Source organism: Epinephelus moara, chromosome 12, assembly GCF_006386435.1.
Source record: "Epinephelus moara isolate mb chromosome 12, YSFRI_EMoa_1.0, whole genome shotgun sequence".
Taxonomy (NCBI): domain Eukaryota; kingdom Metazoa; phylum Chordata; class Actinopteri; order Perciformes; family Serranidae; genus Epinephelus; species Epinephelus moara.
In genome coordinates this window covers 31,435,420-31,462,017 of record NC_065517.1, presented here as the reverse complement: position 1 = coordinate 31,462,017, position 26,598 = coordinate 31,435,420, and the positions used below count along the sequence as shown (strand labels likewise).

Sequence of the window (26,598 nt, the reverse complement as noted above, 5' to 3'; positions counted from 1 at the left end):
AATGTGTCCTATCCATTGGTGTACTTCCTGTGAATAATCTAATCCAATTAATCATATTTCCACATGTATTTTGTACCTACGTGAACTTGTATCTACTGTTAAAACCTTGTTTTCTTATTTTGAAAAGCAGAGGTAGTCACATGTGTGTTCTGCGCTGAAATAATGCCCTCCAGTAAATAATTAGAGAAAAGTAAAATCAAACACTGATTGAGGAAATTACTGAAAGGTATTAAATCGTAAGGTCTAATCAGGAGTGAACCAATATGTTTTTTTTTCTTTTTTTGTATCCATTCAATCTTGAAGACTACTTTAATTAAATATTGTGTGTGTCAAATTGTGTGCAGAAATTAAATAGTGTAAAGAGTATACGGCTGTCAACTCTCGGTTTTCCAGTCAAACCCAATTTATGTAATTTCAAGACTGTTCAGAGACCACAGTGTGCAGAAATATTTAAATACACCAATTTGAAAAATGTCAGTATTTGTTTTTCCCTTGCCAAACGTTAGCGTAATTTTGGAGTGGTATTTGGCCCCCTTTCCGACAAGATAGCATAACACGGTTGGTTCCCAATGGATCCCTTAGGTTCTCTAGTTAAATATGAGACCCGTGTCTTCACAGTAGCTTTAAAACCTTCAGCTTCACCTGTCAGACCTGCTTCCTTCCTTTTCCTTTTTTTTTTGCCAGACATTTGTCCATCACCTCTCTGCTCTTTTCATTTTCTTGTTCTCTCTGTACCCCGACTTTTCATTTAGGAGCCCCTGATTTTAGGTGAGGCGTTCTGACTAAGTTAATCAGGCAGCAGTCGGCCTCACATTTACATTAGCGGCACTTGTCAGTTTTAATTCGTATTGGGCTCTGTAATGTTCACAATACGAAGGTGCCTTTGAAACATGTGAGTAAAACATGGCAAAAGATTAGAAATATAACACATACATCACCGTACCTTCTGAGTTTGCTGTTAACTGCTCCAGTGGAGACATGTCGCTCTTCCCCCTGACAGAGAGGTCTCTCCGATGATGCAAGCAGTGCGTTTGTCTGCAGCAAAGAGCCATGACTGCGAGGAGCCGCCTCCTGTTGTGGTTTTTTGTGTGTCCTTGTGTTTTTTGCATCAAGTTTCATATCGAACCATTTTCAGTTAACTTCTCGGATGGTTCTTACAACAGAGGACATGAAGTCAACAGCACCCATTACCTCCTTTAAGGCCTTTGATTTACCTGTCCCTGTCACACCACCACTTACCTAAAATAACTTCAATCTCAGTGCCGGAATTTTTTTTGTTTTTTTCCCTCTCTCTTTTTTTCTTCATCCATAGTAATTATGTATGTATTATTAATGTGCAGATCTCCGCATAGTTTAATAACATTTCCAAGTGACTTTTGGAAGTCACTCTTAAAGATCACTATGGATTGTTCATGTCACATTTTCAATAATTGGAGTCAAACTCACTCAGTCGATCTCGGCTATCGTATATCGTATTCAGTAAAATGTTAATTTCCTTCTCAGCAAACACTCATTTTGTTTAAAGGACCCAATAAAGTGATAGATGTTAATGTAGTTCTCCAGCCTCTCTTGTTACTACCAGCTTCACCCCTGTAGGCAATGTGTTGTACCCGCGCTGCATTCAGTTATCCCGAAATGTAATGTCACATAAAATACAGACTTCCTCAGGACTCAGTTATTGCTTCATATTCTTAACTGTCATGCTCCAGTCTGTTTTAGAACTGTTTTTGGCTGCATGCAGACAGTTTTATCTTTTAGCCTCTTTCTCATCAGTCTGTGTATGCATAATAAAGTATAATTCAGGATCTGCCAAGGGCCTTTATATCTACTGCCTGCTCCGACTCTCTGCACACGGCGACAAGATGGACAATACTGCAGCAGTAGTGTGTGTGCGCGCGCGCGTGTGTGTGTAAGAGCCTGCTGCAAGGTGTTTATGCTCTTATCTGATCAGATTCAGACCTCAATCAGAAGTCTCATTTTCTCATTTGCTCCAGCTTTGGTCGTGTGTGTGTGTGTGTGTGTGTGTGTGTGTGTGTGTGTGTGCGCGCGAGTGCAGATGACTGTTTATGCTTTTACTGTGGCATCCATGCCCATGTGAAGACATGAGCCGAAGTATTTTTGCCTGTTTATGCAGTCCAATTTTGTCGCTCACACTGTGTGATAATCGCTTTTATCACACGCGGCATTTCTGAGAGTGTGTGTGTGTGTTTGTGTGTGTACATGAATGCCAATGTGTTTGTCTGTTTATGCGGCTCAGCCTGTGTCCAGTACAGTCATATTCAGAGTGTTTATACAGAGATGGAGGAGCGCGATAGCATCTGATTGTAATAACCTGCAGTCCTGATACACAGATACACACACCCACCTTAGAGCAATCAGGGGCTCGTCTCTTTACATTAGTGAGCATGTGCAATGGAGTGTAACAGTTTAAGTTGCGCACACATTACATCTTAAAGCTCGCAGCCTTCAATCTCCATTCAGTTGTGTCGCAGTGTTTTTGTTCATTCATGGCCCTCTCTTAACTGCGTTCCCCCCTTGAGTCACTTTTTATTGTAAGGGCAATTCAGGGAACTAATATAAACCTTTGCAAAGGCGTAACCACTCTGCTGCTACCCTTTTGGTGTACCGCCAGGTCTCCCATTTGTATGTGTAACAGTGTACTACACGCTGTTTATGCTGCACCTCAGTGGAATTCAGCAGCAGGATTAGCAATTTAGAAGCAAGAGACGTGGACCTGAATTGAGCATGCGGCCACCTCTAACCTGTTGGTGGCCATTTCCACAATGCGGCTGTGGTGTTTGTCTATGAAGCTCACTCAGAGAAAAAGAAAAAGTGAAAAGACCTTTTAGTCAGTGACTGATGTTCAGGCCCAAACTGGTAATTTTATGGGAACATAGATTGTTTAAGAATATGGATGTAGCCAAGGTGACCTATTGGTTATTGGACTACCGTTTTGAAGCATAGATGTATAATAACATCTACATACCGAACCCCAAGATGGTGCCTATTCAGTCCAATGGAATTGCTTGCCTGGCTCATACTCCAAAAAAAGTTTCTAGCCTCTGGGTTTACTTCCGTAGTCCTGAATATGGGCAGTAGTGTTTCTCCTGTGAGTTCCCGATCGACTCGTAGACTTCACATTGTGATAATGTGAAGGGTTTGTAGATAACTTTTCTCGGCACAAATATAAAACCTGCATTGATCAAAAAATGTACAATAAAAAGAGTCATAATTGATTTTGTTTGCAATTCGAGGTGTTTTGTCAGCAGTTTTATAGACGTCTTTTACATTGGTGGTTTCTGAGGAAAATGCTTTTTGGGCCACAGGGTTTTTTTTTTCCTGCTGCAATACGGCAAGTTGCTATTGGGAAAAATTAGAAGATAGGCTAAATAGTGTTCCTGGGGGCCTGTTTTAGAGCTTTGAGTTTTGCGTTTTTGCTGTTGCCACCTTGGAAATTTGGAGCTAGAAGTGATCATATTTCGACGTGACCTTTGGAAGTGACCTATCGTTAGCTTCTAGCTTGGCTGGTACGGTGCATTTACAGCTATGGTTAACTGCGATGATACTAATGCTAATTTTTGCTAGCAAAAAAAACAGGCTTAAAACCAACTGCACTTGTTGGAAAGACTGAACACCCAACTCCTTAGAGGGTCTTTTGATACAGCCAGAGACTGAAAGAGAATTTTTTAAGGCAACCAAAATGTTACAGTTTTCTGAAAAACCCACTGAAAAAGGGACAGCTACAGTTACACCAATACTCCATGGTTACATTACCTTACAAATATTGTGGCCTTGGTAGTGACTTGTCAGACGGCGTCCACCTGTCACACAAAGCAGTCACACCCTTAATTATGCATACATTTAAGCCTTAATAACATTTAAATGGTTAAGTTATAAAAATCCCCCCGTTAAGTTGTCATTTATGATAAAATTAGCTATAGAGCCCAAAACTGTTTTTTTTTTCTTTTTTTTGTACCCTGCTGTAAAAATGTTTACTTCTGCTGTTAAGTTGGTCATTTTAATCAATGTATTCTCACTCCAACCTCATCACATATCAACGTTTGGTCATGGACCTTCCACGTCCACATACGACGTGCAAGGTACCCTGGGTACGTTGGTTGTTGACGTTCTGGGACACCGTGTCAAGTTACATGCATTGTCTTCTTTCAAAATACACTTCTGTTTTCACAGGAAATTTACAGTTAACATACAGTCTCTTTCAAAATAAACACACTACATCAGTACAACAACACGTACTGACGTTTTTTTCCTCCATCAACTAACGCAAGTGGTTGGGTTTAGGCATCAAAATACGTGGTTAGGTTTAGGAAAAAAGAACAGGGTCTGGCTTTATAATCTTACAGGACGTGAACATCACTTTCCCGGATGACGGTCGGTGTTTGTTGAACTCATCCACCACCCCTCCCACCTGTCCACTCTACTCAGACTTTTTCCACCTTAATTTTCGTTCCTGTCACGTTGCGTTTCCTCTGATGCTGCCGAGCGCCGTTTTTCATAATGGCGACCAGCCGCGTATCATGTTAAAGGACAGCTTTTTCCATCAGTGTCTGACATTGCAAGTCACTACCCAAGCATCGTATTTGGTGAACTTAGGAGTGAGACCGGGCTCTTTTAACGTAGAAGTCTATGGGGATTGACTCGCTTCTGGAGCCAGCCTCAAGTGGCCATTCAAGGAACTGCAGTTTTTGGCACCTCTACACTGGCTTCCTTTGGAGGTTGGCGCTTGGATGGGAATGACATATACTTAGGCAGTCATTCACAAACCAAAGTACTGAACAAACTGAAATTTTGACCCGCTGGTGGCGATAGAGGAAGAGTTAGAAGATCACCAAAGTCATTAGCATACCTTGTCTGGCTAGCATGGCTAAAATGGGCTTCTACAGATTTGACATTTGATTTAATGAACAGTTTTGCAGTGAAATAGGAGTTTTATCAAACCTTGAGAATGAGAGTTGTCCTGTCTCCATGTTTACTTCTTCTGAGGTCACTTTGTTTATGTTGGAATTTATAATTGAACTGTAATTCAAAACCCTGAGAGAACAACAAACAGGCCACAAACTAGCTTTCTAACATCTCTCATCTCCGCTCCTTCCCTCCCTCCTCCATCCTCACTTTTATTTTTTTATTTTTTTTTTTTACTTTTGCTCTGAAGAGGCAGAGCAAAGCAATAATTACCACTAGAACGAGTGCTAAGCCGCCACTCTTTGATGTGCCAGAGAGTGTGTTGAGCCAGTGTTAATCTCTGTTAGTCTGTGTAGAGGAACCCTGATAAGGCCTGATAGCGCACTCTGTAATGAGGGATTAGGGATTAAGACGGCGGTGGAGGGGTCAGCTCCCCTGTGGTCACACTGCGGTTGATCCGGGCCAATTTTTTTAGGGAGCTGTGGGCACTGCTCCACCTGGTCAGGTTGTTTCCTTGAGGACTGTACTCAGATTGTGTGTGAATATGTGGAGAAAAGTGTTTTATTTTACTCTGACTATGTGTGAATTGACCACTCGCAGTAGTTTTCAGCCTCGCGGTTCCTGTCCCTCGGGCATACCTTGGGTGATTGAATTGTAGGTAGATCCTATATAACCTAGTGCCTTGGTGTTTGTGGACATCCAATTTATTTATGGTCGTGATTAAATGACATTGAAAATGGATTTGATTCTCACAGGGCAATCACTCACCTCATTGACAACTAGCATCCCATACATAACAACCCAAGGGTTCTTGTGGTCATAAGGAGTTGATTTGTCGCCCTCAGAAAATGATTGGGTCTAGAGGGCACTATGTGGTATTGTAGTCACCAGTCCCCAGCATTGTTATATAGGCCCCTGTGGGTCTACTGTATAGGGTCAATTTACAGTTAATTTAAAGCTGGAGAGTGTGTTAGTGCAGCGTACAGACTGAAGTTTGACAACAAAACACTATTCAGACAAAATTTGAATTTTCAGTGTGGCATTTTGGATATTAATTGTGATGTGTGTAGGCATGCTATTGATTTACCTGTATGCGTCTGCACCCTTAGGTTGACTCTGGAGCAGAAGGAGCTGTGCCGGAGCCGACTGAAGCTACTCTCCTACCTGGACCGGCTGGAAACATACGAGGTAACAACAATCACCATCATTTATCTATTGCAGTGGTTCCCAACTGGTGGGTCGTAGTCCAAAAGTGGATGGCAGGTCTATTCAGAATGGACCACAAGTGACTTGAATGTGTCAGGTTTGTAAAAAACACCCTTTATTTTGTAGTAAAATGAATTTGCGGCATAGAGTTTTTATTTTGAAGTGCTGTTTCCTGCTACAGAGTGAATGACTAACCGACAGCTACTTAACAGAGACAGTAAACTAGCTCTACGACATGGCCAAACGCAGGTATGGCGCTTACTACATTACACTGTGTGGATCTTGAACTTTCGACTAAGGAGAAATCTGGACCCCGTACCTGGTCTAGTACTCTGAATCAGCTCCTGGAAATCCTGATCATAGTTATTACACAACCTAAAATCGTACTGGGTATCAAAATTTGTCTCAGTTAACAAGACTTAATAAAAGCTGCAATTAACAATCGTTTTTATTATGGATTTATCTTTTGATTGTTCCCTCGATCAGCTGTTTGTCTTTGAAATGTCAGCAAATACTGAAAAATGCCCATCACTGTTTCCCGAACAACAGATGGACATAGGAGACCATTAAAACCACATAATAGTCACATTTTAGATAGAGAAGCACCGATATGGATGTTTTCAACCAATACCCCTGCCCCCATATAACACTACCCCACAGATGAACAAAATAAATACAAGGATGTGAAAGTAAAATTACTTTTAATCAGTATTATATTTATCGTTAACATTAAGAGAGAGGGAAATGATGAAGCCAAGTGTTACTGTGTAGTTCTCTGGTGTGTCAGTAAAGTGTATAAACTACACTGCAGAGTGGAGCCTCTACTAACAGAGACAAACACTGACAGCTGACTCATATGAACATCGGCAGGTCCGCGTTACATCTGGTGTATGAAATGTTTATATCGTCACACTGCATTTTTATTAACACACCCAGAAGTTGTTCCTCTTCTCTGTGTTTACTGGCAGCCTGCAAACCAAGTTTAAAGGTACATGTCCCACCGCCCACTGTGTCAGGGTGCAGATGCTGCCCTTGTCAAGTCAACAAAAGCAGCCTGGCTTCGTATTATCGGCACTATTTATCGGCTGTAATTTTTATTGTCGGAACAATGCATAATAATAAAAATGTCCCATTATCAGCTGATAATTTATCGTCCCAAGATATATTGTGGATCCCTAATTTTAGAAGAAGGAGATGGCACATTTTGGCCATTTTTGGCAAAAATTACAATTTATAGATTATTAAAATTGCTTTCAAACTACAGTTGGTAACTTTATTAAAACTAACTCTTTTATATTTGCGGAAACTCTCACTATATTCACTCAGCACTAAATGAGACAGATAATATATGAAAATAAATCAAACTGCGCTGTCTACTCTGTTGCCTTCGAATAGCCTTACTGCACATGAATGAAACAACCAATCAGAGACGAGGAGCCTCTAACGCAGCTGTCAGTCATGTCCATCAATCCATGAACTGCGGTCAAACTAGGCAGCGCTGATCAAAGATGAATCAAGATTCTGTTACTGCGTTGCCTATTTCTCTCCTCAAATGTTTTCAGAAACATAATTTAGTGTACTGTTTAACTGTAAAATAAGAAAGTTTGTGACCCAGCTGTCATGTTGTATACAGTAATCCGTTGAAACCTGAGCAAATTGGCTTGATTTCTTTCAAAAACACGGGAAGAAGGTGATGAGTAATTAAAGAAGAGATGACCCCAAAATATTTGCAAGGAATTAGTAAAAAGAGAAAATTCAAAATAAGAAAATAAACAACAAACAAACAAGGAAATGACCTGGAAAAAGTGCTTAAAAATTGTAATAATTCAGTACCAACATTTTATATATGTAATAATAATTTGAAACATAGTACCGAGTTGGGCGGCACGGTGGTGTGGTGGTTAGCACTGTCGCCTCACAGCAAGAGGGTTGCCGGTTTGATCCCGGGTGTGGGAGCCCTTCTGTGCGGAGTTTGCATGTTCTCCCCGTGTCAGTGTGGGTTCTCTCCGGGCACTCCGGCTTCCTCCCACAGTCCAAAGACATGCAGATTGGGGACTAGGTTAATTGATAACTCTAAATTGTCCGTAGGTGTGAATGTGAGTGTAAATGGTTGTTTGTCTCTATGTGTCAGCCCTGCGATAGTCTGGCGACCTGTCCAGGGTGTACCCTGCCTCTCGCCCGATGTCAGCTGGGATAGGCTCCAGCCCCCCCGCGACCCTCAAGAGGGTGAAGCGGTTAGAAGATGAAGATAGTACCGAGTTGCTAATTGCCTTTTTCCCCATGTTTTTGGAAGAAATTACCCCAATTTACTCAGGGTTCAAAGGTTGAAATACTTGCGAAAGCCGTCTGAAAGCAGCACAAGTAAAGTGACGTTGCACCAAGTTTCCATGGGTGAAATGGAACTACCAAGCACCACCCACTAGTCTGACCAACATTCTCATTTTACAGCTAAACAGTACACTAAAATATGTTTCTGAAAACATTTGAGGTGAGAATTAGGCAACACAGTAACAGAATCTTGATTCATATTTGATCAGCGCTGCCTAGTTTGACAGTTTGACCACAGCTTATGAGAAGTGATTGACATGGTCGACAGCTGCGTTAAAGACTCCTCGGCTCTGATTGGCTGTTGTGCCACGCCACAGTCTGATTCAAGCAAAAGCCATTAGAGGCAGTAAGATGAGGAGGAGGAATATTTTTTTCCACAGACGGTCTCATGTGTTTCTTTCAGGGTTGGAAATTAGCTCCAGTCACCAGCCAAATGCTGGTAAAATATGCAAGTGGCTGCTTGATGTTCTTCACTCACCAGCCAAACAAAACTATGGTAATCTGTTGAGTGACTGGTAGATTTTGGATTCCACCAGCCACAGTAGCAGGTGGACAAAAAAGCTAATTTCCAACCCTGGCGTCTTTCAGAATAGAGTGACAGTTTGAGTTTGATATGACACAAAGTTGTTTTCATAAAGTGACCAACTGTAGCTTCAATGGTCTTTCAATTAACCATTCAATTGATCTGCTACTTGTTTAAGCTCTAGATTTAATAACCAAAACAAACCATGGAATTGACAGTTATAAAAATCTGCTGGTGTCACTTAACTGTTCACCAGAATTACTTACTTTAACACCCTGTCTACAGTGCAGTCCGTCAGCAGCAGCTTCAGTCCTCAGTGTGAAACCGTTTAGCCACAGCTACACTGAAGTCACACGTGGAAAAAGAAAGAAGTTAGACTTTAAGCCTAAAAACTAGACCTTTGATTGAAAAATGAGGCCTGACCCAACATAAACCCGCATAGTTTCTGTCCAAGTACAACCCAAGGACGAAACACAGCAGGATTTTTGGGCCCAAGTCTGATTTAAAACCAGAATGTCTCTGTAAAAACACAACAAAAAAGTATATTAAACCACAAGCTAAAGCCAACTACAGTCTGACATGTGCCCCAAAATTGTTTTCATTAATGAGAGCCAGGAGTCAGTATGGGTTGATGGCAGCACAGCTCATACATTGTTTATGACATTACACTCACTATGAGGTCAGCAGTACCGGGGAATTGGGTCTGCTCCCTCAAGGCGCAGCCGAGGGGAGAAAGGGGTCCGGGTTGACCTCAGCATTGCATCTCTGCTTTTTGGGGGTCACCTCAACTGACCCCCTTCCGATGCGAAGGAGCAGCGGCTCTACCCTGAGCTCACTCCCGATGTCCGAGCTGGGGGGGTAAGAAGGGGTCTGAGGGGTACCTCAGAATTGCATCTCTACTTTTTGCAGATGATGTGGCTCTGTTGGCTTCATCACAAGGTGAGGTGCAACACTGGACCTTTGAAAGATTTGAATATATTGAATTGTAACCACTGTATTGCGATATGCATCAAATCAACACATTCTTGCCAATACACTGTGACATGTGGACATGAGGAGCCAGGGATTGAACTGCCAACCTCATGATTAATGGCTTCCAGCTCTATCTCCTGAGCCAAAGCTGGCCCCAGTGATGTGAAATAAAGCGTTCCTGCCAAGAAAAAAATCATCATTATTAACCATCATTATTAAAATTGCTTCTAATCGCGTCTTGATCGGTCCAGTTTGGAGCCAGTGGGCTCTGTGGAGTCTAAATGGATGTTTTCTGGACTGTCTCATTATGAAAATGGAGCTCATGAGATTTGGGCTGGCTTCTGTGAGACTTCATATGAAGGAAAGTGTATCTGAAGTGCCATTAACTGCTATTAAAATAAAGGATCATGACGTGTCCATTTACATGTTTTAAGAAGACATGCTAAGTTAATGTTTTTGGTTAAACAGCCTTCATTGCCTGTTTGCTCATTGGTAACCTAATGCTTTCTCCTTTCATATCCCTCCGAAGCACAGAGGCTTTTTCTCATCTGCCTTTTATTGATACTCTCTCTTAACCCCACTAATCTCTTCAGAAATATTGAAAAGTTGAGGAGGATAGTTGCGTGAGAGGCATTTCAAGTATGCAAATAAGAGAATGAAGGGTTCGGTAACTAGCAAATCTGGTTTTACTCTAATACTAAGAGGCATAGAGTATATAAGCATCAGTGCAGCTTAGATAGATACATGCTTTAAGTGGAACTTTGACACTTGAAACCACTTAACACCCTGGATTTCAGATTTACGATGAATAATGTTAACACGCACGCCCCTTTCATCCACAATACATCACGGGCGAACAGGGCCATACTTTCTCCCGTGCAGGAGAGGAGAGATGAGATTTCACCCTGCTACATATTCAGCTCAGACAGAATGACGTCTCTCTCTTTATTCGGACATTGTCATGGTAACTGCAGCACTCGTCAGATTCCTTTTGCCCCAATCCATTTTCTCTGGCTGTCTATGAATATGATATTAGGGTTTTTATCATCCCGACTTGGGCTGGCTCTGTCTGCATACAGCCCATTCAAAGGCTATCCATCAGACACTCAGACTCACACACACACATCGACACAAAGACCCACATACACACACACACACACACACACACCCTGGCATAAACGATGCTACAGAGATTTTATACACACAGACACACATAAATCCCTCCAAGCCAAAGGCCAGGACAACAAATGTTCCCTCCTGACATACACACACTTCCACACTCTCATACCCTCCTCAGATGGCTCCAACTAAAAGGACAAGACAGCTGTATGCTAGAAAGTTAAATAGCACCTCTGTTGACTTTGTCTCCGTGCATTCATCTGCAGTCACATCCTCTGCTCGCTCCTTTCCCTCTCATCTTTAGTTTGACTTTCTACCCACTCACACTATTTTCTCTGGAAAGATAACCCTTCTGCTTCACAAATGTCTTTTTATGAACCACGGTTGTATTCCTCAATTCGTCTTCCTCTCTCTCTCTCTCTCTCTCTCTCTCTCTCTCTCTCCCCGTCTCTCTCTGTGTCTCTGGCTTTTACACTCTCCAGGAGATACTTGGCGGTCCTCACGCAGCGGAGCAGAAATATGATGCAGAGTTCTTCAAGAAGTTCCGCAGTCAAAATATCGTTTTGTCAGCAAGAAACTACGCCAGGGTAACGTCACACTCCTGTGTTCTCAAGTCATCTTACTTAATTTGGGTGTCGTAGCTGTCTGCATCTCCACATTTGGCACTAATGTGATATACACGCACAAAACAAAAGCAGTCTAATGCAACAGTCCTGCAATAAATCCATACTATAACCATCATCGAGGCAGGATTTATTACAGGACTGTTGTATTAGACTGCATTAGTTGTAGCTAGGTGCGGCTAATAAACTGGCAACTGTGTGTTTCTTTGTTTTTCCTACAAAAGGGTTTTGGACATGTTTCCTCTCGAATGTGTTGCATTTGAATTTGTTGCTTTGTGTCAAATAATTAGATTTAGATTGGAATTGATTTGGAGCCTTTTCTTTAAGAACTGTTATCACATAATTAGGGTTGCAGGGGTTTCCTGTGACACCAGTAAGGCTGCCCCTGAATAAGAATTTTGTCCCTTTTAGGGCCGACGTCACAGTGACATCATTTTATCAGCTGGAGGCCAAACCTGCCTCTCCACCACAGGGCTGTAGGCTACATAGGAGTCTTAAAATGTGGTACAGGGCTGTAGGCTACATAGGAGTCTTAAAATGTGGTCTTGTGGTGTTATTGGGAGCCAGAATAGAAGGAGTCATGGCTCAAAACTTAAATTTTATCACATACCAGCCACCACTGCCCGTCAACAAAAACAAAGACAACTATGGTTAAATGTGATAAGACCAAAGGACTGGACGGGAGGCGATCATCAAAAATGCTCACATGTGCAGGGCACACATCATATCACTCGCGTTCCCGGAGAGTGAGGTCCCTGGTTCATCCTTCACCTTCTCAAAATGATCCCACACTTTGGATTTCCTGCCCGGCATGTTATTAACTAGCCCTGGAAATTAACGTGACTCTTGTCTGACTGCTGAGCGTGGACACTTCCTGTGTCTGTCCTTTCAAATTAAATTCCCACATGGTCCAGTCATATAGGTTTGGATTTATTTTGACCAATGAAATCTTGCCAACTAATGACCTTTCTGGTCGCCTAACGTTGTCTATCAGGGGGCAGACCTAGAAACCAGTATACCATAGCATGAGAATTTAGTTATTATATGTTACTGTGTAATGGTAGTAACAGCAGATCGCCGTCACATGGTCTAAAGCGGCGCTGAAAGATGTCTCGGGGAGCCAATCATCTCCCGCTCTCTCTGCCTGTTTAGCAAGAGCTAACACAGCAACAGCGACTAACATCCAACACTGAGCCATTAAACAGTCCCAATAATCTCATAACGACAACGAAACAGCGTGACTCCCTTGTTAAACCAGTCAATAAAGTTGGGTAATATGAGCTGTATGATGCTAACACTTAGCCCTGTCACTGTGTGCACAGAGCTCACACTCCTGCAGCAGTTGGCTCATGATAACAAAGACAGAGAGAGAAGCTGAGCGAATTGATACACTTTGTAAAGCAATACAATAAAACATTTTTTTGTCACTTCAAATAGTTAAAGTTTTGGTGATAGGACAAATTTGCAAGTTTGCGCAAACTTCACGTGGATTGGCTCAGTTTGCGTTAATAGTTGCAATCGCAACATCCTAGAGGGGCTGATTTTAAAACTGATGGAGTAAAAGGTTGCAGTTGTTGAATGATGCATTTGTTTGCCTACAGGAGAGCAACGTGCAGGCTCTGGACATCCTGTTCACGTACCACGGAGCCGAACTCCTCCAGCATCGGCTGGCTATCCTGAACAACTTCCCAGAAACCACCTCTCCTCACGAGTACACCATCCTGCTGCCTGAAGCCTGGTGAGACACACACAAATGCACACTGTCACCAAGGTCTACAGTAGTGAAATATTTACTCAACTACGCAGTATTATAATTCACACTACACTGTGGGAAAAAAAGAATCCATTAAGATGTACTGACGGGGACAAACATTTATATTGATTATGAAAACACTTTAAAAGAAGAGAAAATACTGATACTGATATAAACAAATGCCTGAGTGCAGTTTATAAAGGCTGTTAAGATTTTAAGTGAACATTTAGAAATGTAGAAATGTTCCATCTATTTCTTAATTCCCTTTTTTGCAGCAACTCACTTTGTGAACTTAGAAAATAAATCATGAAAATACATGCATTACCTCAGGGACACGCGCCCTCTCTGATGTCTGAAAATCAACATTTACACCTCTCTGGAATGCACAAGTCGCATATCTCACCACATTTCAAATTAAAACCTAAATCTGGATTCGCACCTCCGTCTGAGCATGTGTGCTCGGAGGTCTCTCTCACTTCTTCTTTCTTTGTTCTCACCGTCACACAGCGGGAGTCTTTCTCACACAGTGCAAGTGCACTGACAGAAGCACAGCGTTAAGGTCTGACACCGGCAAACGCTGCAGTGAAATAAAAGACTTAATTGCATCTTAATTGACATGCAAACAGAATTTAACACTGTAAAATGATACAATACTTGCGGCGGTGGTTGCTCTTGCTCCAGTTTTCACCTCCGAGTTCCTGCTTTGGGATCAGGGGGAGGGAGCCAGGGAGAGGATGTGTGAGAGGGAGATGACGGAGGAGTGTTGTGGAGGCGAAGAAGTCATTCCTCACCCCTTTATGGTTCACTAATAGAGGTGACAGACTGGATTTACTGATGGGAGCAGCCAGCCATCCATTTTGCCTTTTTGTTTCCTCTAACTTGCTTTTTCCATTTTACTCCTCCCTCCATCCCTCCATTCTCTGTGCTTGTATTTAATTTATTCATATACAACATATACATTTGTATAAAGAAACACATGAATACAGGGCCAAAGTCCCCTGGAGTCATGAGCCAAAAAACATATACATGTATAGAAATGATTGTTCCTTCGGTCTCCACACACACATGCACACACACACATGCACACACAGCAACACTGCTCCCTTTTATTAGCCATGTCTGAGTTTGTATGGAGGTCAGGTGGCTGTGGCTCTGCAGTGAGCATCCATCATGGCTCTGCCGCTGTGGGGCAGTTTCCTATTTTCCCCAGCCTGTGAGCACCAACTGCTCCTCCCAACAGCGCGTCGCTCCTCCACTGCAGCAGACGGATTCGGCTCACGCCATCTGTTTGGAGCCCCCGCTCACTATATACTAAACTCTTGCTTCACTGAGAGAGGGGGGAAAAATATCCTCCTGTAATATTGATCAAGTCTGGATTCTGGAAGGGGGACGCGTGGAAGAACGCAGAATAGTGATATTTTGTTGAGGAACTTTGCCCCTAGCGTGAAAGGCTTGGCCTGGTGGAAATAAAAAATCAACTGAACACACCAGCTCCAAGTTTGCTCTGCATCTCCATTTTCCTACCCGCCCCGCTTCCCTGCCTCTCTCAGGCTGACGTGAAGTAGATTAGGGGAGCGAGCGCGGAATAATTCATTCCTCCCATCGATATCCGAGCTCTCACACCAATATTTACTCTCCACCCTCTAACCTGGCTGTCTTTAATGAGGAAAGAGGACCAGGGAGTTGGGAAACGACAGGCAAAAAAAGAAAAAGAAAGAGGCTGACTTTCTGTGGGCGCTTTGGAGAAGGAACCCAGACTTTTCGATCTCTGTCATCTCGGTGTTAAAACTCCAATCTGAATGGATGAACTTGTGCCGGAGCGTTGGTTAAAATCTTCCTGCTTTTTGCGCGTTGACATAAATCACGCCGGCTAGTCGGACACATCTTATGTATTTTGTGATTGGATAGAATTTATGGCCGTGTTAAAAAACTGCTGCGGTGCGTGTGTGCACTCGGCCTTTAACTGCACCAAAGCTATAGATGATTTGTAGCTGGCGCTATCTCCTTGAGTTTTACAGCCACAGTACATATTTTTCTGTCCACAGACAAATAGATAACAAGAAGAAATGCATTAATCCAAGAATAAGATATAAACCAGCTTCTGTACACCCCCAGTGTCTGAGCATGTGCGCATGCATTCATAGACTCCTCCGAGTGTGTGTGTGTGTGTGTGTCGAAGCGTCTGAGTCTTGTCAGCGCTGACACTCGAGGTTACAGAGTCATTCTTCACTTTGGTTTCTTTTCTTGTGTGTTCCCTATTTATCTCCCTCAGACCTGTCACACTCAAGGAGACCGGGAAGAAGTAAAGCTTAGTACCAACATGGCGTTTAGAAAATAAAAGTCCTGGCTATTTACAACCGAGGCACGACTCAGACTCTTTTCCAAAGTTCTTTGAATTGTTTATTGCTTTGCTTTCGTTGTTTTTCCTTCGCCCGTTTCTTTCCTTATTATGCTCCGCCGTTTCCATTTCCCATATGTTGCTGCCTTCCACCAGAGTTTTTCCTGTAGTTTATGACCATGTTGAGTTTTGAGACAGTAAATGTCTTTGCTGATTTATCAGGTGCCATTACAGGTGGGTTGGTGGGGTGTGGTGCGGTTTATATTTTGGTTCCTTGCTAGTCATTGGTTTCTGTTCTGGTATTTGCTTTCAAGCATATCTTTCCTTGAGCATCTCTCTCCTTCTGTCTTCCTCTGTGTCTCACTCTGTCTTTGCCTCTTTCCTCTTTGGAGGAAAACAAAACTTGACGTGGACCTGCATTTGTATAGCGCCTTTCTAGTCCAACCACTCAAAGCGCTTTTACACTACATGTCACATTCACCTATTCACACACACACATTTGTACACTGGTGGCTGAGGCTGCCACACAAGGTGCCGAAAAGTGTTCACAGGCACTCACAAGCAATTTGGGGTTCAGTATCTTGCCCAAGGAGACTTGCAGACTTGAGGAGCTGGGGATCAAACCACTGATTTGCCGATTAGTGGACGACCAGCTCTACCTCACTTCAACCATTCATTCATTCGTTTTCAGTAACCGCTTATCCTGTTTGGGGTCGCGGGGGGCTGGAGCCTATCCCAGCTGACACTAGGCGAGAGGCATGGTACACCCTGGACAGGTCACCAGACTATCACAGGGCTGACACATAAGCCCTTTTTAGACAGGAATTGTGCAAATTTGCAGGAAAGCCCAATCAGTCTTCTTTCAGCATTGGCAGTATAAAAACAAAATCGGGGAGTGCAGCAAAATGCCGCCTGCCTACTTTTGTTCATACAGAATGCGCCTTTTTCGGGGCAATGGGGGGCGTGAGCAAGTAACAAAACGTGCAGCTCAGCGTGTAACGTAAACAGTGGCGTGGGAGGGAAGCCGCGGCTGGTCAGTCCTGCGGCGATTCTCTCGTAAGTTGGCCCGTTCTTCACTGTTTCTGTCATCTGACGGTTAATGGCCTCTTAGTTTGCGAGGGCAAGGAGGGCGTGCAATTCCTCCAGTTGCTCATCTTTACTGTAGTGTAAAGTGTACTAGTACTAGCTGCTCATTCCTGCTATCAGCTCTTTCCTGTTAATCCACCACCAGTGGGTCACACGTGCGGCGTCATCAACAGCTCCTCCCACAAGTCATCAACAGCCCCTCGGCCACCTCGATCTGTTTAAACTAAAAAGGTTCCGCCAATATGACTCCCCTACGAGGTGGAAAATTGGGCACCTCGGATCAACTCGCCAATCCGGCTCTGTGTGTCTTAACGCTCGCAGCTTGCCGGCAAAACGGCCCAACATTCGCAGAAAATCTGGCAGTGTAAAAGGGGCTAAAGAGACAGACAACCATTCACACTCACATTCACACCTACAGGCAATTTAGAGTCACCAGTTAACCTGCATGTCTTTGGACTGTGGGAGGAAGCTGGAGTACCTGGAGGAAACCCACACTGACACAGGGAGAACATGCAAACTCTACACACCCCCACCCCAAGGTTCGAACCAGGAACCCTCTTGCTGTGGGGCGACAATGCTAACCACTGCAACACCCCCCAAAAAAGCTGTCCAACCCAAATATCGGTGTCACTCAGATAGACCTTAAACAATCACATCACATTCATCCTACCAACCCTTCTTCGTCTCTGTGCCTCTTAAATGTGACTTTTTAGCACATTTTCTTGCACTGATTTGTCTCTTTCTTCTTTTTCCTTTTCCTCTCTCAGCATGGACGACTGCGGCGAGCTGGTGTTGATTCCATGGGATGAGCAGCGACACAGAGAGATGGACTGGTGCGAGGCAGAGGAGTGCAGGTAAACACATCACCCCTGACAGAAACCTTATCACATTGTACACTAAGCGCCATAATAACTCGGGCAGAACTGTCACTCAGCTGATATCGTAGTAAAATCTCTCCACACCCATGACTACAAAGCCTCTCACAGCGTAGAACTGTTAAAATTCATGCTCCATACAGGCCAGATGCTTGTGCTGGCATCATTAAGGGAAACAAAACATGACATCCTATTATCTAAATGTGAAACAGAACCATAACAAACTAATACCAAATCTTGTTGCACTGCCAATTTATGCCATTTGCTAGCTTCAGTGGGGAGGCCAGCTTCATTTACAATTTCATTTAGCGAGCTCGTTTTATTGCTCTTTGGTGTAGAGTCATAATATCACTTGGCTATTGTGGCGCGCTTGGCCGGGGATTGCAGGGTGAAATTTTGATACTGTGATTGTGTGATGGCAGCAGCAATGTTTAGTACTGTGTTTATGACACCCACACTTCCTCATTTGCCGTGTTATATCCTCATTCTTTCTATTTTTCTTTCTTCTATTCACGTTGTCTCCCTTCTCTCGCTCTAACTGTGTATCCTCCTCCTGGAACACTGAAGGGGGTGATATTCAATTTTTTTTTTGTTATGCTCAACAAATCCCGTGAGGAGACTGTTAGTCTACCTCTCAACACTCTCCGCCTTCCCTATCCTGTTAGTGGCTCTCCACCCCCAGCCCAGTCATCGCTACTGAAAATGGAAGTCTCTAATAACAGATCAGGAATATATTACTTTCATTTCTAAAATGTATTCACAGCTGCAGGACGGTATGCTTAAAATAAACTACAGTGTCCGTGTTTATTGCAATGCAACAGTGTGGCTCATCGAATTAGCAATATCAGACTTGGCTACACAGACAATACTTGTTAGTAGGATCAATTCATTGTTGGACAGCTCACCCCAAAATCAAAACTACATGTTTTACCTCTTTCCTTTAGTGCTAATTATCAGTATAGATTCCTAAGTGTTATATCATAGGCAAGTGTTTCTTGAAGATGTTTCACCTCTCATCCCAGAGGCTTCTTCAGTTCTTTGACGTAGATGGCTCAAACTGGAAAGACCATCTTTAAACAGAGGAGGTGGCCTATGACACCACTGACGGCTTAACACCCATTCACACCTGGACCCACCTAACACCAGCGACACACATGATGGCCAGGTGGTCTCATATATGACCTCAACGACTCTATAAAATTGGATTTACTGTGCGTAAGCTCTATGCAGAGCCTTCGCACATGGCCCACGCCATTGTGAGCGTTTGTACTGGTGCGGTGCTGTGTCTTTGTTACTGCAGTTACACCTCGAAAACACTAGTTGGCAGCGGATGTTTCTGTGAAGTGCTGTAAAGTTTAGTTGATCCAAAACACACATTAAACACACATTAAACATGGCTTTATAGAGACAATTTCAAACACAAGTACACAAATCAGCTTCACTATAACTGGCAGCATTCACAGACAAACACTTGTCTTTTGCTTTTCCATTAGTTCCAAGAAGAAAGACATCTCTACGGCCGATATCTCCAACACTCTACAACTCACACCAAAACAATCTAGACTGATAAATACTAGGGGTATAACGATACATCAGTTTGGACGGATGTATTGATTCAATGATCAGCGGTCAAGTATTACTGATGCAAAGTGAAAACATTCATACATATCATCCTTAAAGGGATAGTGCACCCAAAAATGAAAATTCAGCCATTATCTACTCACCCATATGCCGAGGGAGGTTCAGATGAAGTTTTAGAGTCCTCACATCACTTACAGAGATCTAAGGGGAGAGGGGGTAGTAGCACAACTCCATCTAATGGAGGCTTACGGCGCCCCAGATTCAAACATCCAAAAACACATAATTGAAACCACAAAATATCTCCATACTGCTCGTCCGTAGTGATCCAAGTGTCCTGAAGCCCCGACATAAAAGTTGTTTGGAAAAACGTCATTGGCCTGCAGCCCTAACTGCCTCTCTGGGCACCGTGCTCACGTGTGCGCGCTTGCACAAGACCGTGAGACATGGGCACCGCCTTCATGTGTGTTCACGTGCTTTCGCTGGTCTCGCACGCGCACACGTGAGCACGGTGCCCAGAGAAGCAGTTAGAGCTACAGGCTACAATGAGGCTAAAAACAGAGTTCAAATGACGTTTTTCCAAACAACTTTTTATGTCGGGGCTTCAGGACACTTGGATCACTACGGACGAGCAGTATGGAGATATTTTGTGGTTTCAATTATGTGTTTTTGGATGTTTGAATCTGGGGCGCCGTAAGCCTCCATTAGGTGGAGTTGTGTTGCTACCCACCCTCCCCTGGGATCTCCGCAAGTGATGTGAGGACTCTAAAACTTCACCTGAGCCTCCCTTGGCATATCCCTTGGCATATGGGTGAGTAGATAATGGCTGAATTTTCATTTTTGGGTGCACTATCCCTTTAAGATACACATTTAGTTTTGAAAGGCCATGGCACGTCTGTGTCACCATTTCCGTCCAAGCCTCCATCCTAAATATTCAAACAGTGCTAATGCCAGGCAGACAATGGTAAGCAGCCAAGAAAAAGAAGATGATGATATTAACTGATATTGTCTCATATCGATTTCATGCCTCTGAATTGAAGCAAATCAAAATCATATCGTGGCAAACTTTGTAATATTGGCAATATTGTTGTCAAAAGAATCAATAAAGTGTCGTATCGTGATGAAACTTGTGATTTACAACCCTAATAAATAGACCTATCAGTAAGAGGAAAAATGTGTATTATTTAATGTGGGGGTGAGCTGCCCCTATCCTCATTATCTATTGTTTTAACCTCACTACTTCACTAAATAGATCAGTTACACACTCAGACATGCATCTAACTCCACTCTCCCTGCCTGTCTTCCTCAGAACAATGCTCGACCAGAACTTGTTTGACGATGACAGCTTCCTGTACGAGGAGGTTCCAGAGCTGCTGAGGTTCCGCACAGCCACGCCCTCCATCGAGCTGCTGACTGACTGGTATCAAAGCAGAGCCAAGGACATCGACTCCTGCTCCAGACAGGTGCCAACACTTAATGTCATTGCATGTTCCCAGTGGTGGCATGAAAAAATAAGCAGGGACTGAGTCTCTGCAGAATCAAGGCACAAGACGATCCATTGCCACAAAGACGCTTACCTCAAGAAGAGTTTTGGCTTTCCTCAGATCCTGCTAACCATTAAAGGAGCACAAATGACAATCTGAGCATATGACTGGATAAATGAAACTTGCGTTGTACTGCATGAGTTGTGTCAGAGTTTGTAAAGAGTTCTTTTGATATAGTTTTTCTGTAGTTAAACGTGGACCCCTATGACTTTAATTCATCAAGAATTTCCTCAGTTTTTGGAATCTTCATTCACCGCTGAGGCATGCGGGAAAAAAAGTATTCTCCACAAACTCAACATAACACGGGGTGAGTAATTTGTATACTAATGATAATTTTTGGGGTGAAGTATCCCTTTAAGGTGATGCATTTTTACACCCTGCTAAGGCTCCTTCTCAGGTTCCTTATACTTGATTTGAACTCAGGACAGCAGACGTCTGGCAACTAGGAAGATAATTGCCGTTGCACGCTTCTCTTCGATGGCTGGGGCAGAAAAATGTGACAAGTTTGGATCCAGGCTGCAAAAGAGGTGTTGCCAACCTCTATCAGTCAAGGTCACTTTGATCCTATCTGTGACAGTCATTATCATATTTGCCATATGGACTTCTAATGAAGAGTAACCAAAGCTTCTGTCATCTGCGTTCTGTTGCTGTAACTGAAAAATAGGACTTGATAGGACTTGTTTAGTGGAGTAATGGGATGTAACCGCTGGAGCTGCCCACTCTCTCCGCCCACACCATCCACATGGCAGCTCCGTCCCCTCTTTACCTCCTTCACAGTGATGGATCAAGGTTGTCACGGCGCTCTCTTTGTCTTTGTGAAATGTCTAACTAGGGTGCAGTCACATCTTTCCCCCTCATTTCTCCATTTCAGGCTGGGTGTGAGGAACGCGGGGGGAGAAGGGATTTAGGGGTCCATTGCTCAATTTGGAAGACAACTGGAGAACGGTGCCTTTCATCATCCACTCATAGAGACAGAAAGAGACTGTAGCAGGAAGTCTTTGTTAATCTCTAGGAATCACACCAGCTCTGTCTTTCATTCGCTCCCTTCCTTTTTAATTTGACCAGATCTCCTCATGCTCTCTCACACGTTACTCCAGGAGCCTCTTGGGAACGTCCCAAACTGGCTTTTTCACACTCGCATAGATGCAACAGAGAAAAACCATGGAACAGCTTTGCTGAGTCTTTTTTTCCTTCTTCTTCTTCCTGCCCTCCTTACTTTTTCATCTCATTTGTTCTCTCTTGTTTGCACCCTCCTCCCATCCCTCATCTGGCTGTGTTTATGCTTGGGAGAGCGTTTTAATGGAGGAAAATGGGGTTTGATTAAAAGGAGCCACATCAGAGGAAGCTGGAGTGTTTTAAACCAGTCGCAGAGCCGCAGGAAGCGAGGCGCTGAATGGGAAGATTGACAAGATGACTCAGAAGGGGAGAGAGAGAGAGATGGGTTGGAAAACGCAGAGAATGGAAGCACAACCAGAAGAAAGGAAAAAAAGGGAGATAAATGCTGGGCCGATGTGACATCCGGCGTTACATTAGAGTGTATTACAAACAGAAATAAGGGGAGGACAGGGCTAACAGATGCTGAGGTAAAAAAGGAACGCAATCTCATGGCAGGATCTGTCTCTGGGAACGAAAATCACAGGTTATAAGGGGGTGAAAGGGTAGAAATAAAGGATATTAAAGACAAGTGTTGTTTGGAACACTGTTGGCAACAAAATGACACAAAATTAGAGGGTGGCTGCGGGAAGCAGACAGCGAAAGGGAGACAGGCATACAGAGGAAGGCAAAGGGCCAGACTCGGAGTTCAAACGGAGGCCAGTCATGGTGTGTTCTTGCAAGAGGTGGGAAGAGCGCAAGGACGAGAGGATGTAAGACTCATGTCTGAAAGAAAGGGCCGATATAGGACAGGGAGGAGAGACAAAGGAGGATCAAATTGAGTTGGAAAATTAAACTGAAGAGCCGGTGAAATCTGCTGGGGTGGCGAGAGAGTGAGACAGAGGACACAAGCTGCGTTACACAGCGCAGAGAACGATGAGGGGAGGGCGCGGAGACGAGGTGGTAATTAAAAAGTGTGAGATTTTAACATCTGAATTGTCTGTGGTGAGCTGGGGAATGTATCTCCAGAGAGCAGGGGAAAGAGAGAAGGAAGGAGGGTGGGGTGGAGGGAGCGGGGAGGATCTTTACTCACAGTTAGATCAATAGACTTCCCTCTCTTGTTGTATCTAATTGCTCAGGCTCTGACTCAAGGTGATTTGGGTTTTCTCTCCTTCCAAGTGGATGTGTGTGTGCGCGTTTTACAAATGAAGGCGTGCAATTATTTATTCAGCAAGAAATGTGTTGAGATCAGCCGAAGATGACAAGGTTGCAGATCCGCGTGCGTGTGCTTGTGCGCCAGCGAGATGCTGCGCTAACCGCTGTGCCAGAGGGCTCTCCTTCTCTCAAAGGTGGAGAGAAAGCAATCATCACTACAGGGCCCAGCGGCATCTGTTATCGATTGGCTAGCGTCCACAGGTGGCTGAGCATCGATTGGCTGGGCGCGCTGCCAGCGTATAGGTGGTCGGATATCGATAGGTTGCTCTTCTGGATGGAATTTCATCGATCGGAGTAGCAGGAAGCCCAAATCTTCTCTGCTTTATTGTCCAAAGGCTAATGATTGGATATTAGTAATGACTGACTGGTATTATTTAGTTTGGGATTAGCTGGGATGTTGTTCACGTATCAGTTCAGTGACCTCGGCAACAGTTTTTCAATGACATGTCGCCTTGGTCTTAACAGCCTCTTTATTCACCTGCTGCACAATTTACCTTGACTGGATTAACTGGACTGTAACAAGGTGGAAAGATACATGGTGCAAGATACAAGTACATGTATACAGCAACACAGTTTAAGAGATTTAAGGGTTTTACTATGGAGGGTTTTCTTCAAGGAAACAATGTACAGCCTCATACAACAGTAATCCCTCTCAATCATCACTCGTGACCCGTTAGAAGTGTGTGGCGGTGTGTTTATCAGCAGAGACTGCCTGTATTTTCTTACACTGCTAAAAACAAAATTAAGGGAAACCCTTAAATGACACATCAGATCTTGATGAATGAATTATTCAAGTTGAAAAATCTTTACTGATGTACATTGTATATATGTATATTGTAAGAGCTGGATTCAAAATCACAGCAAAGTAAAAAATCGACTCTCTCCCCACTCCCTACAATGTCTGGGCATGCTCCTGATGAGTAAGGGGATGGTGTCCTGGGGGATCTCCTCCCAGACCTGGATCAGGGCATCAGTGAGCTCCTGGACAGTCTGTGGCAGTACTTGGTGGCGTCGGATGCACCGATAAATAACGTCCCATGGGTGCTCCGTTGGATTTAGGTCAGGGGAATGAGAGGACCAGTCAATGGCATCAATGCCTTCGTCATCCAGGAACTGCCTACACACTCTGGATCAATGCCTTCGTCATCCAGGAACTGCCTACACACTCTGGCAACATGAGGCCGGGCATTGTCCTGCGCCAGGAGGAACCCAGGGCTCACTGCACCAGCATAAATTCTAACGATCGCTCTGAGGATTTCATCCCGGTACCTAACAGCAGTCAGGGTACTGTTGGCTATGACATGGAGGTCTGAGCGAGGATATGCCTCCACAGACCATCACTGACCCTCCATCAAACCGGTCATGCTGGATGATGTTACAGACAGCATAACGTTCACCACGGTGTCTCCGGACTCTTTCATGCCTGTCACATGTGCTCATTGTGAACCTGCTCTCATCTGTGAAGAGAACGGGGCACCAGTGGCGGACTTGCTACTTCAGGTGTTCTCTGGTGAATGCCAATCAAGCTGCACGATGCTGGGCTGTGAGCACAGGTCCCACTAGAGGACGTTGGGCCACCACGCCACCCTCATGAAGTCTGTTTCTGACAGCTTGGTCAGAAACATGCACACCAGTAGCCTGCTGGAGGTCATGTTGTAGGGCTCTGGCAGTGCTCCTCCTGTTCCTCCTCAAACAAAGGAGCAGATACCAGTCCTGCTGCTGGGTTGATGCCCTTTTATATACCTGTCCAGCTCTCCTCGTGTAACGGCCGGCTGGAATCCCACTCACTTTGGTGATCTGGCCTTCCCTCTAGCGCCACTTCAAGGTTGACATTTTTGGATTTTTAGTGAATTGTCTCGACAGCTGCTGAATGGATTGCCTTGAAATTTGTGACACTTATGTATGGTTCTCAGAGGATGAATGACTTTGGTGGTTCCCTGACGTTTAATCTACCAGCAGGTCAAAGTTTGGAGTTATCCAGTGCAATAGCTCCACATCTACAAGATGGATCAGCAGTTTTGATACAGAGTCATATTTCTGAGCGTACTTCAGCATGTCTCGACAGCTGTTGGATGGATTTCAATGCGTTTTTGTGCACATTCATGGTTTTTTGTGAACTTTTATGATTGCCTGACTTTTCATTTTGTGCCTTCTCCTAAAACTGCCTCCTAAAAAATTAAGAATTTGGCTAATGATGTTTAGACAAAGCTTTTTTCCATGTTTCTTCATGTCTTTGTGTCCGTCAGGTGGACTGCGCGCTGTCACTGGTGCGCCTGGCGAAGGAGCGGGAGATCCCAGGGCTGGAGCTGTTGTGTGATGACTTGGTCACCATGGAAACGCTCGTGTATGAGACATCATGTGAATTGAGTCTGACACTTAAAGACTTGCAGCAGCTAAGTGACATCGACAAGCTCCGCCTGCTCATGAAAAATGTAAGTGACCTCATTTACATGTCACATTTTCTTCCATAATGTGCTTTGAAAGCAGTTATTGGTTTGAAATGAGTTTTCTTCTCATCATAATAATGATGGAAGTCTGAAGTGTTTGCCAGGTGTGGTTTTCACTGGGCATGTGCTGGTGTAGCATTACCTTAACCAAAGTTATGTAGGTATAAGAGATGATCAAACTGTCCCTCTCAATGCGATCAAAACATGATGGCAGTGAAAATGTGTCATTGCCATTATATTAATCTAATAGGATTTCATCTTCACATTTATTGAAACGTATTTCTTTAAAAGCATTTTCACAGTTCTGGCCAAACCCCATTTGGAGATGAATACATTTTATGTTTTTTACAATGCAGTCTCTGCTGAAAAAAAAAAATTATTGCTGACTTCACTTTCCACTATGTTAAATGTGCATCTTCCAGCATGTCACTAGAAATATGGATAATGGTTATTTTCCTCTATTTTCCTCTATTTAATTTACTATAGAAATGAACCCAGTGTGAGTAAGGATGATTTTCATTGTGCTAAATCAGTGGTTCTCAACCTTTTTTGGGTCAGGGACCCCTAAACTGATATACGTCAGGTCCCGGACCTCGATTTGATAAGATTTCACTTAAGGGACTTTCATCTGAAAAGATTTTGGTTGTTAAATATGATTAGACCTGAATTCTCTTGTTCTCTTGTTGAGGAAGTGAAACCCATGATCAGAATAGTCACTAATATGCTTTTTCCACTAAAATTAGCGTGTGTATGCAGGTTTTATTTTAACATGAGAAATAGGGATGCACCAATCCGATATCTGGATTGAATATCGGCCCAGTTATCATCAAAATAGATGGATCGGCTATCAGAAAATGCAACCTATACCTGAGGCGATCCTTTCCCTTTAAATCTATTGCGATGCGAGCTACATCATACGTCATGGAGCGAAGGAGAGAATCTTCTGTGTGGAGGTATTTCACACTATTTCAACTGC

General features: G+C 43.6%; 1 protein-coding gene across 1 annotated transcript in view; it reads left to right on the top strand.

The window, feature by feature from the left end:
• nbas (NBAS subunit of NRZ tethering complex) overlaps window positions 1-26,598 on the top strand; it is a 281,527-nt gene that overhangs the window by 50,044 nt on the left and 204,885 nt on the right. The window contains exons 19-24 of the mRNA XM_050057998.1: window positions 6,033-6,111; window positions 11,554-11,658; window positions 13,296-13,432; window positions 17,639-17,725; window positions 20,634-20,787; window positions 25,422-25,607. Of these exons, the coding sequence (XP_049913955.1) occupies window positions 6,033-6,111; window positions 11,554-11,658; window positions 13,296-13,432; window positions 17,639-17,725; window positions 20,634-20,787; window positions 25,422-25,607 (748 nt within the window). The remainder of the gene's footprint in view (window positions 1-6,032; window positions 6,112-11,553; window positions 11,659-13,295; window positions 13,433-17,638; window positions 17,726-20,633; window positions 20,788-25,421; window positions 25,608-26,598) is intronic.